Source organism: Bidens hawaiensis, unplaced genomic scaffold, assembly GCF_021521415.1.
Source record: "Bidens hawaiensis isolate Kalapana, Puna unplaced genomic scaffold, B.hawaiensis_p1.1 tig00014763_1, whole genome shotgun sequence".
Classification (NCBI taxonomy): Eukaryota; Viridiplantae; Streptophyta; class Magnoliopsida; order Asterales; family Asteraceae; genus Bidens; species Bidens hawaiensis.
In genome coordinates this window covers 49,405-65,719 of record NW_027492300.1, presented here as the reverse complement: position 1 = coordinate 65,719, position 16,315 = coordinate 49,405, and the positions used below count along the sequence as shown (strand labels likewise).

The following is a 16,315-nucleotide window of genomic DNA, read 5'->3' as shown; positions in this document are numbered from 1 at the left end:
AAAAAATCTTACTATACTAATAAAAGAAAATGTTGAAACTTAGTTGTCAAGCTTACATTTATTCTAAATTTTTTTTACTCATTCTAACTAATCATGGGTCATGAGTCTGTAAGGCCAAAAATGTGACTTATGATATCAAAAGAACAAAACCTGTTAAATATGTTATGGTCAACAGGGACGGATTTATTTAATTGAGTACCGGGTCAAGCGAACCAGGTGTTTTTCGAACCGTAGTGGAGCATTTAATAGCGACTTTTTTAGCGAACCAGGTGTTTTTCGAACCGTAGTGGAGCATTTACTTGACCCGAACCGTTAAACCAATCCGAATTGTCAACCCGACCCAATTTTTTTATACGCGTTCTTATATATTTAGAGCATCTTAAAATAGCGAACCAGATAAAAAAAAATTCTAAATCCGTCACTGATGGTCAAGCAAATAAAGTGGGTGAGAAATCCGAATACGAGACGAGAGCTTTGGTGCTTGCGTTTAGCTTCAACGGAAGGAGATCTTTTAATATATTTATGTTAGGCTATAAATATATGTTTGTGTTTTATAATGTGTAAATCACCCACCCAAGGGGAGCTCACCTTGGGTGGGGTCGGTTCGTTTAATATTATAAATATTTTATCTGATAACAAGATTGATCGTTTACATTATCTTTATTTGTTTTTATTCGGTCGTTTGATTTCACCGCACCTGCCTCGATCGCTTATCAAGAACAAAATCCGTTCCGTTCTAGGGACCTACAGAGTCAAAACCATTTTGTCAATTGGGTTACAACACAGTGTGGGTTTTATTCATTATTGAGTTAAATTTCATTTTCATACATGAGGTTTGACGAGCTACACAACTTTAGTACTTAAAAAAAAATTTTTGCAAATCAACACCTGAGCTTTTCAAAATCATGCTATTTTAGTATTTTTTTCGCTAACCACGTTTGTTTTTTCCATTAAGTTAGATAAAATAGTATTTTTTTTTATTTCTCATTTACTTAACCCTATGGTTAAAAATAAATGACTCAAACTACTTTTTTATCAAAGCTAACGAACCGAACTACTTTTTTAATAAAAATAAACATGCCAAACTACTTTTTTTTAACAAAAGTAAACGATCTGAACAATTTTTGTAATAAAAAATAAATGAACCGAATTTAATAGTTTAATAGTTGTATTACATTTTTATTTATATTTTATTTTTATCTTTAATTATATATATTTTTATATTAATGATATTTTATTTAAATCTTATACAGTAAGCGGACAATTAATGTAACTCTTTTTGATGATTATGCAAAACAAATGGATACATATATCACCATATATCATCAAATAAATACCCTGATGCTTATAATGTTGTTATCGTACTGCAATTCGGTAAGTTTTTTTTTTATAAGAGTAAGTTTCTATATTATTAAATTTTATGCAAACCTTATACTAATTATTTTAATTCATTATTTATATTTGTTTTATTTAGAGACAATTTGATCTCCAACAACTACTGTGTGTTTAAGCCTTTTATCACTAAAGACATTTCAGCTATTAATGTTTTTAAACAAAGGTTACAAGTTTATAACATCTAACATTTTATTTTTGGATATTGGTTGTTTGTCTTGCACTAATAATTATTTTAACTCATTTCTAAATTTGATATCATTATTTAAAAGCTGGATTGAACAAGGAGGTGCGTTTTCCTCCTCAAGTCAAAGGTCAATTTCATCGTCTTCCGTTTGCATGATGAATGAGGATTTTCTAGAATGAACACCAGTTAGCAGAGATAGAACTTGGTATACGCGTTGTCATAGCTGTGTTTACAAGTTTTAAATATCTTGGCTTCGTGCCCTCATCGTGTTGGAAAGACTAGACCCTCTCATAGCCGACCTTTATAAGATGTTAAATGGTCTCACTATCGGAATAAGATCAACCATCCAAACTAATTTCAAAATCACAAATTTCTTTACTTTTTATTATAAACTAATATTAGCTTGGACATTATGCAAGATTGAGAGAGTAAAATCATGTATGAGGATGGATGGCATGTTAGAAATATTTTATTTTGTTCTAGCTTAATGCTATATATTGATAACTTTTGTATTTAAAATCAAGGCACACATTTTATAGATCAATAATATTTTAAATACAAGAAATAACTTGGAATATGGAATTTAGGATGTGATACCTCTTGTCCTCTTCTTCCCAACTACAGTCTGTGAGACACGTGCTGATGGTACCACTCATGCACCAGCACTAGTCAATAAAGCTACAAAATCTATGGATTTACTTCCTTAAAACTATTTTAATTTATTTGTGAAAAATTTAAATTCTTTCACTTTCCAATTAAAATAAGTGTTTTTATATGAGTTAAGGTTGGAGGTTGTGGAGAGGCTTAAACCCAAATTAAAACGTCACGTCATGTTAAAACTTCGTGTTAAAGCCTGGTTATCACGTTAAAGCCTCACCATTTAACAATTGGACACCACCGTTTTCTCTTTTTTGCCCAGGTGTTAAAGCTGGGCCACATCAACTGTTGAAGCTCCCTTTGGCGATCCACAACAACAAACCTAAGTGTTAAAATCTAGGATTAATTTCCTTAAAACTCCTTTAATGTATTTGCTACAGTAACTTTATTATTTTTTATTTTTATAAAAATTAACTATTAAACGTGTCCAACATCAAACTAGATTGAAGGCTCCTATTATTTTAGAGAATATTTTATATAATAATTAGTTTATTATTATAAGATAAATTAGTCTTATTTTATTTAATCCTATTTGTTAGTTATTATTAAGTTTTTCTCGTTTATCATTTTCTTAATAAAAGAGTCGTAGAGAGTTATACAAATCTCATATTCGTATTCTTGATTCACTTGCTCAAAGTTTAACGTTGACATCATTCTAATAAATTTTGTTTTTATATATAATTTTCTATTTTAAGGTCTACTTTTACTTCTTGTACATGGTATTGGAAATCTTAGGTACATCCTTGTAACCAGTTAAATGATTGACAAGTCGAAAAAGGTTATGGTTGAAAATAAGTTGCGATCAAGTTATAAACGAATTAGATGAACCGTAACCCTTTTGACAAGTAGTAAAGGGTAGAGCAGTTAAACGAATGATTATATGTATTTTATATAGTTTTTTAAAAGGGTCTTGTTGTTGTACAAACGTAAACTTAACGTAGATATTTTTTTGTGTCATATAAAAAATAATAGTCATAGTTTTTTTTATATATAACTTCTATATATAAATATAAAAATTAATTACACCTAATATGAATCACACTTGCTCTATATATGTCTCATTTAGTTATATGTCCTTTATCAAGAAGCTACTAATTAGATCCTACACCTCAACCACACCTCCTAACACACACAACATAAATAATATATAGACATTCATTCATATATATCCTCTCATATACATGCAAATATTGGCATGCTAAAGTAACCAAATGTGAGCACAACACCCTCTTTGTACCACTACAAACTCATACATCATCATCATCATCATCATCATCATCATGAGCTTTGTTCATGTCTTCTTCTACATCATGGTGTTCATCATTCTTCTTCCTCATTTTCAGTTTCTTTCAGGTAACACCAATCACTTATTCTTTTTAGAACATTAAAAAAAATTGTTTTCAACAATGCCTACTTAACAGGTTCATATACATCAACCAAGTTCAATCACAACACAAGTACAGCAAATTCAGCATTCCACACTCATAGAAAGCTTCTTTTTCAGGGTAATTATTTGGTAGTTATTTTTGTGACAAGGTACAACTAAACATGCTTATGTCAAATTCATTTTTCTTTTGTTTCAAATAACAATATAAAGTTTGAAACTTTATGCTTATATGGCAAATTAATAAATTATAATCCATAGGGTTCTGTCTTCCTTATCTTTTTCCTCTGTTCTAAACAAATGATGGGTGCAATTTGGTAAAGGTGCAAGCATACAAGAACATGGTACAACATAACATAATACTTCAATTACCAATTTGGGTTCTGTCTCTTTTTTGATCCTGACAAATGTTAGTTAGATTTTGTCCAAGGTACAACTCAACATTTACATGGTACAACTAACAAGTTGGTAGTTGACCATTTAAAAAAGTACAACAAAATATGCACATGGTACTATACATAACTAATAAAATTTAAGCACAAACAGGGTCCTCATGTAGTGGCAGAGACTTGAGCATCTCACAAAGCAAAGGGTCAACAAGTGGGATACCACAATACATAGTACAAATAGTCAACACTTGTGTTTCAGAATCAAGGTGTGCACCTTCAAATATTCACCTTCATTGTGGTTGGTTTGCCTCAGCAAGAATAGTCAACCCAAGATCTTTCAAGAGACTTTCTTATGATGATTGTTTGGTCAATGGTGGTCAAAGGTTGACAAGTGGTCAGATGATCAGTTTTTCTTACTCAAATTCTTTCATGTACCCAATCTCTTTCAAACATGCCAAATTCTGCTAAAGTTATCATTTTGTTGATGGATATGATGTTTGAAATTATATTTCATTGCATATACTAAAACTATAATTTATAACCATAGAGATTCTCAAAAATTGCCAAATATATCCCATGGTTGGGTTCTAAAAAAGATTGCAAGATGCAAATAATATGATTTGTCATTTTCAAGATGCAAGTTTCATAAGACATGTAGCTAGAGACAATTAAATATTGTTAGACAGGAAAAAGTAACAGAGTGCAATTTTTGTGTAAATCTTGTCCTACACTCATAAATGTGGCGTGGCAAAAAGAGTTACTTTTGGTTTAAAAACATGTTTAAAGAAAATCATACCCTTGATTTATTTGTGTGAGGCTTTAAACTCGACGCCAAACATGCCACATAGGCATGGTAATGCATGCTACACCATGCCGGGACCATAAGCTTGGTGCCAAGCAACCATAGGCGGATTTAGAGGTGTAGAAGGGTGGGACGATGGGACAAGGCCCACCGTCCATCCATAATTTTTTATGTTCCATTCTAATTTGTAGTGTAATAAATAGTCTAATTTTCTTGTTTAGTGTAAATGACTGCAGTCGGCGGACCACATTTGCAAACATCTGTAGAAGAAGAGATTGACCAAACCTCTGTAGTCTGTAAGAAGAAGACTGTTTGTTTTTAACATCCATAGACTACTAAAGTAACTAGTGGTGGTGTACAAATTGTGGTAGTGGGTGGTGGTGGACAGTGATAGTGGTAGTGGTAATGGACGATGGTGGACAGTGGTGGTGGTGGTGGAAGATGGTGGAAGACGGTGGATGGTGGCGGATGATGGGTGGTGGGGTGTGGTGGTGGTAAACGACTATGATGGTGGGTGGCGGACGATGGGTGGTGGTGGTGGTGGTGGATGGTGGTGATGGGTGGTGGATGGTGGGTGTTGGTAGGTGGTGGCGGTTAACCCTCTGCAAACTTTAAAAAATTTTAGAAGTGGATGGACCAAGTCTGCAGCAAGAAGAGTTCGGGCAGACGTTTTTTAATGAAACGTTTTCGAAAAAACAAGCAGTTTGCATATGACAATGTCTAAGCATGGTCTGCGTGACGCAGACAAAAGAGCCTGCACAGACTTTTTATAAAAAAACAAACAACACCTAACTGCCCATCGTCCAAAACTTAAAGTCTAAGGCCCAAACCAAAAAAAATTACAATTTTTGTTCTTTTAAATTAGCTAAATTATGGAATGGGTCCTTTTCGAAAATGAGTTTCACTTTTTATCCTTTATTCGCATGTTTCGCTCGGTTTTTGTCCTTTACACTAACGGTCATCCAAAAACTCAGTTAAATCTCACCATGTGCCATACACATGAGGGTATTTTGGTCATTTAATCAAACAGATCTATTTATGTCATTTAATAAAAATAAAGTAAATTAAAAGAATTATATATATATATATATATTGACTCTTGAGTAACTAGATCCACCACCATGACCAGTTATAACACACACCACAACCTCAGCCATCTACCGCCGCCACCTGCCAAAATCAGCCACTAAACACCATCACTCAGCCATCTACCACCGCCACCTGCCAAAATCAACATCTACCACCGCCACCTGCCAAAATCGACCACTAAACACCACACTGCCTCCACTATTCCACCCTTAATCATCCCTGACCCACCGTCATCGGCACCACAATCAAAGAACACACCATGTCAGCTTTAACCAGAACCAAAATCAGGAATTAAGCCCCGATCCAATTAAAGTAAAACGACGCCGTGCAGTCCGTGTCAGCTGTCGTGGATTGATTGTTTCTAGTCTCCGTTCCCAAATTGACAAAACCTAGGGTTTCTAATATCTAATATCAAAATCAATTCACGCATGACCATTAGCTTAGCTTAGGGCTTCAATCCATGTCTCCTCCGATCACCATATTCCTCGTAATCTTCTAACAAATCAACGTGGCCAACATTAACAATCACGATCACACGCTCATTCCGATGCCATAGCTTCGGGTGGGTTCGATTTCCATGGATTGGATTTAAGCCCCGGTGAACTAAAAGAGGGTCGAGTGTTGCTCCTCTATTGGTGGTGATGGCCGACGGCAACAGATGGTGGCCGGCGGTTCTATAAGTTCTGATGGTATCTAGGGTTGAGTGGAGAAGAAAGATGAGGATGAAGAAAGATATTTTATTGATTTTATATATTTTGTCTTTTTAATAATAAAATTTATAAGTAAAATGATCAAAACACCCTCATGTGCACGGCACATGAGGAGACTTAATAGAGAATGTGGATAACCGTTAGTGTAAAGGACAAAAACCGAGCGAAACATGCAAATAAAGGATAAAAAGTGAAACTCATTTTCGGACCCATTTCATAATTTAGCTAATTCAAAAGGACAAAAATTGTAATTTTTCCCCAAACAAATTAAAATCTAATCCTAATTGGTTAATTTTAGTTTTTTGAATGCATCGTGTCATCATGAATCAACTTCTGCCTCCCATACGCCGCTCCGACTTCTCATACCCTGCCTCCTATTGCGTCGCGTCACCCCTCTATCATCTTCCCCTTACTCCGTTAACTTCTTAGTGCCTAAATAAATGAAAAGATGAGGTCCACTAACTAAGAGCATTCTCATCCAACTCCTTATATTATGTGAGGGGTGTTTTTATAATTTAGAGTGTGATTCAGGGTGTTGTGAGTGAAGAGTTTTTATATTTTAGAAAAAGTAGTGATTTTTCTGTATATTTGAAAAGTTACTGTTCATCATTTATACTTTTTAATATATTTTGAAAGTGGTTGTGAGTGAAGGAAAGAGAAAAGGTAATGATAAAATGTATAAAAAATATTATTTAATTGAAATGAAAAGAGAAAATAAAATGAGTTTTAGTGTAATTTTTGGTTTGTAGATAGGGGATGGGATGAGAATGCTCTAACACCAACTATATCCACAAGTCCACAACACATAGCCTATAAGCCTAATATCTAGTTAAACCATAACGCAAAGTTAAGGCATGTGCTAGTTAAATCCCCACTGCATACGTGACAGTTACGTGACGCTTTAACAATCACCAACTATATCCACATTTCACAACACATTGCCTAATAACTTTCCATCATATAAAGATTTTAATAACTCGTCCACAATATTGCATAGTCCACAAACATAATTAAACTGATGACATTTTAACTGCAATTTTATGTATAAAATCAAACATAACAAACTCCTAATAAACAATACGGATACCATATAAAGATTTTGCAACTGTAGTAACTCGTTTGACATAATGATATTACCTAATCCAAAATAGAGGTCTTCGGTGGCTACGCTACAAAAAGAAAGCAGGTTATTAATTTATTAAATATAAAAAAAGAAGGTATATTGACTTTTATTAATCCTAACTATTGTTTTTTGGTCACTACCGGTCCCAACTAACGAATTGCCTACTGACGGTTTTATCTTTTAACTTATTTATTCCTAACGGTCCATGACTAACAGAAGCCTAACGTAATTAGTTTCAGGTCGTCGGAAAAATGTTTTTGGCAGGAAAACTCAATTTTTTCCCCGAAAACTCAACATTTTCGTCTCAAACATCTTTGTAACTTTGTATTGGACCTGTAGGAACATTTTTCTAGTAAAAGCCTCAATTATTGAGGTCGTCGGAAACCCTAGAACCATAGTCGGAATCGGTTGATGGTTCTCAAGTGGTGGTAGTTGGTTGGTGGTGAGTCAATTGGTGGTGGTTGCGGTGTTCAGGTGGTGTTTTCCGGCAACAATTTTGAGTTTTTTGGGCAAAAACGTTTTTCCGACGACCTGAAACTAACAGCGTTAGGATTCTGTTAGTCGCAGACAATTAGGAACAAATATGTTAAAAGTTGGGACCATTAGCAGCCAATTCATTAGTTTGGACCGGCAGTGACCAAAATATAATAGTTGAGATTAATAAAAACCAACATACCAAAAAAGAATCTTAATCATTTAAAAAGGAATCAAAACACCCCTTTATTTTATAACATCTATCACTCAAAATTGGCACATTTTTGTTTCATCCTAAAATGGCTTAAGTCTTAACACAACAGCTATGTGGGTGATGATGGGTCACCCACCTTGGTTCAATAATAAGTAGGCCTATGACTAAACCAAACGAACATGAACAAGGGTATGTTCGTATTTAATTTGTGTTCATGTTCGTTCGTTTAAATAATGAATATGTTCGTTTTTGTTTATGTTCGTTCATTTAAAATCTAAACAAACATAATTGAACAAAGATAAACGAACGTATATGAACAAACGTAAATGAACACAAACAAACATAAACGAAGATAACGAACACACTTAAATGAGCACAAACGAACAAATATAAAGCATTAAGTAGATGATTCATCCAGAGTTTCATAAAAAATGAACACAAATGAACTTTTCACCGAATGGTTCACGAACAGTTCACTGAACGTTTGGTTTGTTGACAGATTTTGACTTAATAATGTGTATAATCATTTTCAGTTGTTTTTATGTTGACCTGAAACCAGTGTTGTAACTATCAGAATACATACCCTGCAAATCTCCAACTTTAGTGTGTAACTTTATGTTTGCCTGTACTTCTTAAATCTATTTGCCTGTACTTCTTAAATCTATTTTAGCATTATTACTATTATTATTATTATTTTGCATTTTATCAATGAAATACAAACTTCTCAACTTATTAATCTATACTATATAATAAATAAAAGTTTTTTCTTGTCACATGTCACTCTATGATGCATTCTTAATCTTTCTTCCCGCCGCTATCTCCTATTAATTATACATTAAATATTCATATTTTTTAATTCATTTTGATTTCTATAAATGCTTTTACAAAACGTATTTTATTTTAAAAAAAATTAGATTTGTTTATTAAACTTTTTATAAATTCGGCATTTTTCATTATTTAACTTCTCTAATACGAATTATATCGTTTTTATATATATAAAAACATTTACACATTATGTTCTCATAATACTATTCTACTTTAGTTGTTACCATATTTTTAGTGTATTATCTAATGTTGTATCGAAAAAAATATTTAGATATTTACGATTTATTTTTTAGTTTGTGAATTATAGTTGCAATTTAACTTTTTACTTATTTAATGCAATATTCAACTTTGTTTATCATTCTTTTAAGTTGTTCAACCCTTGTAGGACACGGGTACCTAGCCTAGTATGAATAATAAACAAAAATAAATAAGACAAAAAAATCTATACCTTGCTTGCATGCTTCAAAAACCTTCTGTCCTTAGCTCTACTTATCAAAGCAGAAAGTAGTGTTTCCATGTAGGTATACACATACGAGAACTCGCTTCTATTAGCCCCAATGTTAGTTATGGATTTAGAGTGGGTGTCATAAACAACAAAATAAAATGGTGGAGACTCATAAGGATATAGTTCAACTTCAAGTATAGGTTAACCAGTCTTCCTAAACCCTCTTACAGACAGTATTGATGCATCTAGTACTGTGCTAACATTAATAGTGAATACCTTCGTAAACACCTTTGGAAAACCATCCTCCATACATGAGAAACCGTATCATCGCCCTCCATATCGTATTCAAGCACAACAAGAGACTCCCTCAACTCAAAAATTGACAAATTATCAGTAGATTGGTTCATTAACCTGTCGGGAAGGTTTACTTCTCTAAATTCTTCACTTGTCATATCAAATGAAATAACTAAATTAAATCCAACATCCAAATCAGTAGCAAGCCAATAATGAACTCCATCTATAACTACCCGATAATAATGAAATTCAATTGACGTACGAGGGAGATTGCTATACGAACTTCTCCAAGCCCCTGTGCTTAGCGTAAAAACCTCTACTCGCCAAGGGATGCAACGAATATTTTCTATATCAAACCTCCTAGTAGCACATGTAACTTTTACAATCTTAGGGTCAATGGTCTCGCGACAAACCCCAAACCCTAAAACAGTTTCTCTATAATTGCAAAACGCAACATTAGGCACATCAACAGAAACCGCCTTTCTAATAGAAGGATTCCAAATAACAGCATTGCGCGTACCACCATAGACTTGACTTTCTTGATAATAACCATACATACACAGCAAACCGTGAGAGGTGCCGATTGTGATATTTTGTCTAAGAATGCTAATTGATACGGGAATCGTCAAATCAACTTTTTGTTGAGGGAAGGTGTGATCATCAACAAAAGATATATACTTTTGCACAAAAGCAACAAAACGATCAGCATACCTTACAAGTAGATGTTGTTGGCTGTTATAATGCCTAATAAATTTAGAGCTGTCGATGAGAGACTTCCATGTTTTGGACACCGATCGGAACTGAAGCACCGATTTGACAGGAAGTCGTTTGATGATTTCCACTTGGATTTCGAATGGAATGTTGTCGGACATTTTTATTTTCTAGGGTTTTTGATAAAGATTTGGGGAGGCCTTTTGGGTGTAATATATATGAGGAACGTGATACGGCGTTGTCAGACGTCTAACCTTACACGCGAAACCCATCCAAAACGACGTCGCTTTGATTAAAAACAATTAAAAATGAGTGCATTCTCTGTTTCCATCCAAAGATCATTCAATTTGCATTTTCATGAAACGTATTCTCTTTCTCGTCTCGCATATGTGATTTTAAGATTGTTTGTTTAAATGGAAATTTCGATCCCTAATCGAGTAAATTTCAAATCAGGAACTGATATTAAACACCATCTGTTCTACATACTAATTAAGACACTCAGAAACCTTTTGGCCTATAATCAATCTTCTCCTAAATGCCGAAACAAACAGATGTACACATGTAAAGTGGAAAAATGATGAAGCAGATCAATGTACAGTGAACTAAAGCAAACCTAAAGCAACTAATACAAGATATGCTAGCTTTGAGTATCCAGCAAAAGTAATTTTTAACAGTTTTAACCAAAATTGCGTAGTTTGCGGGCTTCACGTTTGACGTTAGGTGCCTAACAGCACCATATTCACATATCCCCAATATATAGCACCGGATATTGGGTGCACCCAAAAACTGCGTAGTTTGTGGGCTTCGGGTGTAACGTTAGGTGCCTAACAGCACCGTATTTATATCATAATAAACTTTTACGTATTTTAGATGTTTCAAACTTTTTATAATAATGGACATGCATGCAATTTATCATATTTAATTTATTATAGTTTTTAAAAACATAAAACTACAAAAGTTAGAATCATAAGAATTTCGCTTGCGATCTTTTGATGATTGAATGCAAGTGAAATGATCGTAAGAATAAAAAAAATGATAAACTCTATTGATCAATCGTGAATAAACAACCGTATCAACGACAACTTTTTGTGCTATACACTAATTAAGCTAAAATAGCCCGATAACATCAAAAGAAGTTTTACAATTAAACTAAAAGATTACAATGAAAAATATCGAAAAAAGACATGATGCATGACAAAAACGATAAGGAAAATGATATGAATTTTATTTGTATGATACCTTGAATGAACTGCGGTTTTCGTTCCTATGATTTGTTTAAATGTGTGGTTTTAGTCCATAATTTTAAATATGTGGTTTTAGTATAATAATTTTAAATTTGTGATTTTCGTTCCTGTGGTTTCATTTCACTTGCAATAAAACCCGACACCACTAACCTCGTTAAGTCGGGTCGTTAAACCTATCAGTGTGCTCCTCACGTAAGGGGCAGTTTTGTCCGTGTTCTTCCCAAATACACCACATCTCTAATTCGCAAGCCCCCTCACGTGAGGGAGAAGACGATGAAGAAACAGTTTTTTTCCAGAAAAAGATAAGAGGGAGAAGATGAAGAAAGTTGTCAAATAAAAGGATCAGGGTGAACAGGGTCAGCGATCAAATGGTGACCGCGACGAAGGGGGATATGAAGTGATAGAAAAGGAGAATGCTAAAGAGATATGATACCATATAAAATAACAAAAACTTACATATGAAATGCATGTTAAAGTCGGCCACATAACGAGATCAGCCAAGGACGGGTGAGACCAACAGAGTTACACTGATGATTATTTGAAAGGGTATAAATAGATAATTACAACTACAGAACATGTACTACTAATTACATAATTACATCCTATATCCAATCCTAATGTTTTCACTTTTCAACTTTGGTTTAATCTATGTGTCCCCTTAGATGAAACTGGGTTTATAATTGACAAATAAAAGAATCAAGTTACAATAGAGAGGCAGGTAAGCGGACAACAGTTACCCCAAAAGCGAGTCTTGTGCTGATAATCATATTTCTCCTATACCACTTGAGGCAAATCCTCTTTGAGAGCATGCACACATTTTTATAGTTACTTTCCTGTTGTTATCTCCTGCGTTCAACTGCGAACTTCTTTTTCAAATCTTCAAGTTTATATAGTATTTCTTGGAACGTTGGGCGGGATCGTGGATCACTGACCATATGATGAAAAATAGGAATTTAAGTCAATCATTTTGTCAACAAATACTAAAATATATAATATATGTATTCATCAACGAGGCCAAACCTGCACCAACAGCTTTCGATAAGTGAAGCCCACAGAGGATCCATGTCTTTTGGAATCTCTAGCCTTCGATTCATGAACCCTACGGCTGCAATAACCTGCAAGCCAGTTCAATCTCATCAGAAACATTTTTTTTTTCACTTACTAGTGTTATGCTTGACAAGAGAGTCAAACAAACCGGTACTCAAAACAACTACATTAACCTTAGTTACCAAACCGAAGATCAAGTAGATTAATAATATTAATATACACCTTTCAGCTTTTGAAAAGTGGTAATTTTGACCCTGAAAGTCAAGGAAACAACAAGTACCTGCATAGGGTTAAGATCATCCCAGGGGATCTTATCTGTTACAATTTCCCACAATACCACTCCGTAGCTATATACATCCGACCTACAACGACAAACCAAATATTAGATTCACAAATTCATTCTTGTGAAAATAATAAGAGCTCTGTCTTTTCCAAATATGAACGTACTTTTCATCTGCTTGCTCATTACAAATAATTTCCGGAGCCATCCATTGGGGCTATAAAAAGATCAACAACAAATTAAAATTTGTGTTTCGATTAAAGTTATATCCAATTCCAAATCCGCTTGCAATATGAACATACCGTTCCTTTTCCTGACTTTGTGTTGAGGTATGTTTGATGCTTAATACGGGAGAGACCAAAATCACCAACCTAGAAAAATTATATTACCAATTAGTTGAAGACACATAACACATAGACAAGTAAAAAGGATATATTATATATATACCTTGACAGTCCAATTCTTGTCTACAAGAAGATTCGAAGACTTCAAATCACGGTGAACAATGGGCGGATTGCAATGATGAAGATAATTCATGCCACGCGCCTATACATATAACACAATTAAACACAAGAAAACATCTAATTCATGCAAAATATATAAGCCTAATGAAAAGGTGTGATAGTACTGATAGTTACTTAAGTAGCATATGCAGTACTTACAATATCAATGGCCATTTGAAGTCGTCGTTTCCTATCTAATTGATCTGCATTCCTCTGAAGTATCTTAAACAAGCTTCCACTACACAACAGAAGTCAATTTAGACATGTGTAATTCAATTGAGATTATGCATGTAAATTGACTCCAACAGTTGAAGATTTATTTTGCTATGTATAAAACTAACCGTGGAAGGAACTCGGTGACAATGCATAGGCGATGAGGTGAAGTTACCGCCCCCATGAACAGCAAAATATTTGGATGTCTAAGCCTTTTCATTAGAGACACCTTACCAAAACATAATTTACAAGTCAGTTGTCACTTTAAACCAACTCACAAATTGTAAACAAAACAAAAAAAATTACCTCCTGTCTAAATGATACCATCAGATCATCTGAAAACTCTTGACACGCAAATACCTTTATCGCAACATCCTGCATAAATCGAAACATTCATACTTATATATATATTTGTAATAATATTCTGTTTCAGCGGTGCATCCACTAAAAGAAAAACAAATTAAAGCCATATATATGTATATATATTGAACCATACACTTAACAAGAAATATTAATGAGTGGAGATGTGGAACATACTGATCCATGCCACAGTCCATGATATACCGTCCCACACGAACCTGTCAAAATTTAGGTATAATATTAATACGAGTACGCATATATATTAAGGTTAATTTGTCGAAATACCCTTTTGATACATACCTTGCCCAAACTGTTGTTTAGTTATCAAGTCGTCCCACGATATCTCATCATCCATGTTACTAACATGTAAACTAGATGACCGCACTGGTCCTGAAGCCTCGATGCTAATTTGATAGTCTAGTTTCGCAGGAGCAGTGGACCTCATACCAAATCTAGTATCAAAAGGCACCATTTCTTTTACCTCTGCATTCGAAGACAGGTACTTTCGTCTATTTTCAGTTGTTTTTATAATCAGGTTTCTGGTAAAATATTGTTCATCTATGTCTGATGAAAAAAATACTCCAAATGGAGATCGACCAATATGCCCCCTTGGCGTACTGCGACTGCTTCCTTCACTTTCAAATATATTTTCTGAATCACCTCCTGTCTTCATTTTCATCTTCACCTTTAAAGCCTGTTTTGAGTACTCAACTTTCAATAAACGGCAACTAGTGTGTAACTTATAATATCTTTGAGGCGGTTAACTATCGCCTTTTGGTCGCTGTCGGTCCCAACTTTTAACCTATTTGTTCCCAATGGTCCGCGGCTAACAGAATCCTAACGCCATAGTTGCAGGTCGCCAGAAAAACATTTTTAGCCGGCAAACTCACATTTTTTTCCCAGAACACTCAACATTTATGTTCCAAACAACTTTGTAACTTTGTACCGGACCTTTAGGAACCTTTTTCTGGTAAAAGCACCAATTATTGGGGTCGCCGGAACCCTAGAAGCATCGTCGGAATCGGTTGGTGGTGCTCAAGTGGTGGTGGTGGTTGGTTGGTGGTGAGTCAATTGGTGGTGGTGGTGGCGGTGTTCGGGTGGTGTTTTCTGGAAAAAAAAATGTGACTTTTCCGACAAAATACGTTTTTTCGGGGACCTACAACTAACAATGTTAGGATTCCGTTAGTCACGGACAGTTGGGAACATATAAGTTAAAAGTTGGGACCGTTAGCAGCTAAATCGTTAGTTGGGACCGGCAACGACCAAAGGAGATAGTTGGGATTAATAAAAACCAATATACCATAATTTAATATACTGACCCAATTGGATATCTTCGAGGCGATTGAAGTTTCTTGAGGCTGTTGTGTTGCTTGATATGGGCGTGAATCGGTGGACATACACATAGCCCCGACTAATCTACCAGTTTCATCACGAAAAGGTGTATTTGCGCAGATCACCACAAAGCTCTCTCCACTTTTGTTCGTTATAGGAAACTCACCGGACCAGCTCTCACCTTTCACAGTTCGTTCCAAGATAATCTCAGAAAATAACGCGTCTTTAGGATCTGCCAACAGCTCAGTTGGAGTTCTCCCAATAACTTCACTAGCTGTGTAACCGTAAATAAGTTCTGCACATCTGTTCCTGCGTACATTAACCGAAAACATCAAGATGACATTACATTGTCCCATGTTCGAGATCAATCAACAGGTAAATTGTTAAAATAATTACCAAAAGATAATCCGACAATTGAGATCGTATATAAATACAGACTGACCCATTGACTGCAATATATTCAAATACTGGTTTTCTGTTAAGTTCGTTACTTCAATGGGTAGCAGGTGCGATATTTTTCGTTTCATGAGAGCAAGGCCTGCTTCAAGCTCCTGGATCCTCCTTAACAGCTCCTCGGCTGATGGTGGTGTTTCGTTCATGTCCATTTTCACACACGGTGGTGGTTGGATCGACAAACGGC

The 16,315-nt window shown here is 34.7% G+C and overlaps 1 protein-coding gene and 2 pseudogenes across 2 annotated transcripts; 1 reads left to right on the top strand and 2 right to left on the bottom strand.

The window, feature by feature from the left end:
- The first annotated feature begins 3,516 nt into the window (after window positions 1–3,516).
- On the top strand, window positions 3,517–4,477 carry LOC143547585 (TPD1 protein homolog 1-like). The gene is made up of 3 exons (XM_077038976.1): window positions 3,517–3,589; window positions 3,658–3,741; window positions 4,167–4,477. Exons 1-3 carry the CDS (start codon window positions 3,517–3,519, stop codon window positions 4,475–4,477), a joined length of 468 nt encoding a protein of 155 aa, XP_076895091.1.
- Window positions 4,478–9,688: 5,211 nt separating this feature from the next.
- LOC143547606 (putative F-box protein At1g47790) lies at window positions 9,689–11,012 on the bottom strand (annotated as a pseudogene).
- Window positions 11,013–12,744: 1,732 nt separating this feature from the next.
- On the bottom strand, window positions 12,745–16,309 carry LOC143547632 (uncharacterized; annotated as a pseudogene). Its single transcript, XR_013137801.1, has 11 exons — window positions 16,072–16,309; window positions 15,663–15,984; window positions 14,644–15,037; window positions 14,521–14,561; window positions 14,290–14,358; window positions 13,715–14,212; window positions 13,570–13,638; window positions 13,435–13,484; window positions 13,268–13,349; window positions 12,961–13,055; window positions 12,745–12,867 (listed from the first exon to the last, which is right to left on the bottom strand). The product of XR_013137801.1 is annotated as an uncharacterized LOC143547632 (transcript).
- Window positions 16,310–16,315: the final 6 nt, after the last annotated feature.